A 4,158-nucleotide genomic window follows, 5' to 3' on the forward strand; every position below is an offset into this window, starting at 1 on the left:
AAGATGCTTTACAAAATAAAATAACATTAAGTTTAATAGTAAAACTGTCTAGCTATGTTTCTCTCCCTTGAGTATAGAAACATTTTTGAATTTGTGGTCTCGCTCAACCCTCCCACTTTTCCCACTGCATTTTATAGCCAGGTTCTGTAGCCAACGTACTAGCCAAATCTCTTTTCCTCAGAGAAAACTACTTGATTCTAGCCATTACTGCTCAAAAGACATGACCCTTAATACCGGCGCAACGTTTTTCTATTGTTTATTGGCATTTTACATTCATTAAACCAAAGCGGACATTCTTAAACTAGGCTACTTGCAGACCAGACCGTTAACCATTTGTTAAGGCTACACCTTCAGTCATGTTACTTCTATACCTAGTTATAGCCAACAAACTAGGGCGTGTTCAGCAGGTCAACATTCAGTAACATTTAGATAAAAATGTAGAACAAAAATGCCTCTCTGACATGTTGAATAAGAAATAACGTTGACTCTTAATGGAATTTCTATTTGCAACATTCAAGAATGTTTTGAAAATGAAAGTGGCCCTGGTAACATTACCAAACATTTGATGGCACAACAATAATGGTAAATGAGTAGCAAACAACTTGACTAAATCCATCTTGCCACTACACTATATATCTGACTGGGTTAATAACTTTAAGTTAATGTGGACCCAGTGACTCAAACTTGAGCACTTGGACCAGGACTCGACCACTGGTAACTCGATCCGGACTTGAGGTTTAGTGACTTGACTATATCACTGGGTGAAATTGTCATTAGCCCGTTCTACTTTTGGACATCAATGTGGCAGTGGAACGTTGATAACAACGGAAATGACACGACCGAGTGACGGAGGAGCAACCAACCCATACTACTTTGCGGCACCATCTGGTGATTGTGTTACACACTCTCTGCGCTTGTGTGTGTTTGTTTTGCATGCCATGCTCAATATCATGTAGGCTCAATTAGAAATGTACACACCCAGATAACTGTTACATATGTTAGTCATATTTTTGCTGTTGGGAATATGTTATGCAGAAAAATATGTTGGTAGGACAAGGCTATGTAGATTTGTACACATGGAAGTCAATTATTTATGTTTACTATAGGTTGAGGCAATACAAATGTGATGTGACTAAAACGAAAGGGCATTTAGTTGACTAAAATGGCCAACTGTTTCTATAATTTTGACAATAACTAGACTTAATGATTATACAAATGACAAAAACGTGACTAAGACAATATTTTAGTCAAAATGACAATCTAGAAGATGGCCAAAATGAACACTGAGCTACAGTAATAGATCCTACAACAGCCTCTACATTACAACTAATACTACCTGTATAACTTCAATGACAGTACAGTATTCAATAATTATTCTAACCTTTACCAAAATCAAGTGTATTTTAGGTTAATGAAGGTCAATGGCATATGAAATTAGCATAAGAGGTGGTCCATGACATAATACAAAAACCATACAGGTGAAAGCATTTCACTCAATGGCTGCAACACAAGGCAATATGCATAACATTATCCTGAAAAAATTAAGGCATCTGAATTTCCCTTGTGCACTCGTGAGTTCTAGTCCATCTTTTTGTCCTTGACCTCCTCGTCATCCGTGTACTCTGTGGGTTCTTCTCCAGGTTTCAGAAGTTTCCCAACGTAGTCATACTTTTCTGTGAAAGGAAAGATGAAAATTACTGAGTCCCTCGGGGACCTTCAGACAACAGAGACCATCTCAAGAACATGATAATCACTGGGGTAGAGAACAGCTATTTCAAATTTTTTATTTTTATTTTTTAAATAAAAGACTCCCATGTGTGGGTTTAAATTTAAAGCAGTATTCAATGTAATGTAGATGAAAGTGTATCTAACAGATTCATTTTGATGCAAAGTAGCATTATGTTATCCCTTGGCATGGTACCATATTTTTGTATGTGATGTAGCCAACTCTTCTATCATTGCCAAGTCACACAAGAGGAACACAGTAGTTGACTTAAGCTCAAAAAGACTGGACCACCACAAGACAAGTTATTCCCTGCGGCACATAGACCTACATTTTAAACATCAATAGTTCTAAGGGTCATCAAAGCTGTTTGGTTCATCAACAACCTGCACTGTTGAGTGGATAGTGGGTGCGTGTGATGTTAACTGCAAGGGGTCCATTTCCCTAGAGGTAGAAGTTGAAAATACAGTATCTGAACGTAGATCAGTGTTTTGTAGCAACTACTACCAACTCCTGCATCAACTCACGAGTGAACTGGGTCTCCCATTCATTGAGGCTTTCCTGTTGCATGACGTTGAGGTCCGAGAGGTCGTCGTGGGTCTCTTTCAGGGCCTCCTTCTCCAGACAGAAGGTGGCCAGGCCCCTGGAGGCATCTTTACCAGCAAACACTCCATAAGGACCCTCTGGAAAACATCACACACAGATTTTGAAATTCAGCCAAATATTCTATAAACTAAAATGTGATTGTGAAGACAGAAAATATACAATTTTATTTATCTGCTAATTAAATTACACATGCTCTCCAACATTCATACAGTAGCTTACTGATGGCTTCAAAGATAAGCCCCCCCTAACAACAAGTCCTCTATTCTAAATATTGAGACTGACAGAAGGTACAGACTGAATCCTTTAAATGAGAGCTAGTACTGCTTTACAGTATTCCTCAACAATACTTTTTTTGTGCAACCATATGGTCTTGTTGAATTGAACATTTAACCTTTGTGCAAGGCTGTGTCAACCTTTATTTTGAAATAGCAGGAAGGCAACAAGCACACACCTCAATACAGACTGAGAAGATATGCAATTTCTATACATTTTAAGGAAGGGTGTTCTTCGGGGGTTGTGTGACAGTGCAGGATCAATCAACTTGGTGAGAGGTTACATGCCATTGTGCCAACTCGGCTGAACACGCCAGTTAGCGTGTTGTGAAATTCGACTGCGGGTGATTCATAAAGAAGGGGATGTGGCGTTTTAGATGGTCGTAGTTCCAATGCAACAACTTCGAAATAAAAAATATATATACACATAATTCAATAGACAAAGTAACAAGTCTAAGAATAAAACTGAGTGACCAGCAAGCCAGTTGGCTACGGTTGCACCAACCATTCATTTGAGCAGAAATAGCTGGTGTTGCGCCACATGAGCACAAATAGCCTACAACTTATTTTACCTGGCCCGTAGAATGTCTTTCCTCTGGTAACATCGAACACCTTTGAATTGACAGCCATAAGAATTCTTGGATTTTGCAGGCCATCGTACGGTTGTAGCTCCGCTAACGTGAAATCTCTTCTCTTGAATTTAGGCAGAGGTTCCTCAACCTCGCCCATATCTGCAGGTGTGTCTCCGCGGAAGATTTTGTACAAAAGAAATATGCAGAGGCCAAGCAGACTCAAATTCAACGGAGACGTGAACATTTCCTGCAAAACTCCTGGAGTAGTTTCATCTGCTCCCTTTGTATCAGCCATGTTTATCGCTGTATGCTTCTTCTTCTTTGGTATCTTCTTCTTTGATGGGGTTAACGGCGATTGGCATTCAATGTTTATGGTACATTACCGCCACCAGCTGGACGGGGTATTGAATAAGAAACAACAAAAAAACATCGGGAAAGGGGGAAAACGACATCATACAAAACAAAATACGTCAACTATTTTTGTATGTTTTTAAAAATGTAATCATACTTCTTCAATCACAGTCCACTCTAAAATATATCCCTACACATGCTCAGGGGCCTGTGATGGGGCTCCATTCACCGACAGGATTTCTTGCACCGCCTCGGCTGTGAAATCACAGACCCAAAAAACATTCAGCGGCATTCACGATTCCAATTTTCTTAGACTTTTTCTCCGCTTGTGCTGTACAGTTTATGACCATTGCAATAAATAATACAGAGTCCACCTTTTTAACATGTAGCATTTCACTATCCCTCAGTTGATGAGAAACCTTCACTGGTTTTGGTGGCTCTACTACTATTGCTTCTTCCCCGCTACTCGTTCCTTACGATTTTTTCACCGCCTCCAGATAGGAGTCATGCTGGACACTCCTTACCCTTGCCACCTCATTCTCCTTCACCTTAACAGGGCACTCCAAGAATTCCTGGAGATGTTCACCTCCACAGTTGCAGCATTTCCCTTCATCTGGCATACGATATTCTATCC

The 4,158-nt window shown here is 39.8% G+C and overlaps 1 protein-coding gene across 1 annotated transcript; it reads right to left on the reverse strand.

Annotated features, from left to right (window-relative positions):
* Positions 1 to 239: 239 nt before the first annotated feature.
* Positions 240 to 3,499, reverse strand: LOC120057030 (membrane-associated progesterone receptor component 1-like). The gene is made up of 3 exons (XM_039005391.1): positions 3,174 to 3,499; positions 2,251 to 2,406; positions 240 to 1,673 (listed from the first exon to the last, which is right to left on the reverse strand). The coding sequence occupies exons 1-3, from the start codon at positions 3,466 to 3,468 to the stop codon at positions 1,579 to 1,581; spliced, it is 546 nt and encodes a 181-aa protein (XP_038861319.1). The 5' UTR covers positions 3,469 to 3,499; the 3' UTR covers positions 240 to 1,578.
* Between the last annotated feature and the right edge of the window lie 659 nt (positions 3,500 to 4,158).

Source organism: Salvelinus namaycush, chromosome 12 (assembly GCF_016432855.1).
Source record: "Salvelinus namaycush isolate Seneca chromosome 12, SaNama_1.0, whole genome shotgun sequence".
Taxonomy (NCBI): Eukaryota; Metazoa; Chordata; class Actinopteri; order Salmoniformes; family Salmonidae; genus Salvelinus; species Salvelinus namaycush.

Excerpts from the sequence above, each read along its gene's own strand:
- LOC120057030 (XM_039005391.1), bottom strand. The coding sequence starts at position 3,468 with ATGGCTGATACAAAGGGAGCAGATGAAACTACTCCAGGAGTTTTGCAG. Across the intron at positions 2,407-3,173 it reads AAAGACATTCTACGGGCCAG|AGGGTCCTTATGGAGTGTTT; the intron begins GTAAAATAAGTT and ends GATGTTTTCCAG. Across the intron at positions 1,674-2,250 it reads ATGGGAGACCCAGTTCACTC|AAAAGTATGACTACGTTGGG; the intron begins GTGAGTTGATGC and ends TTCCTTTCACAG.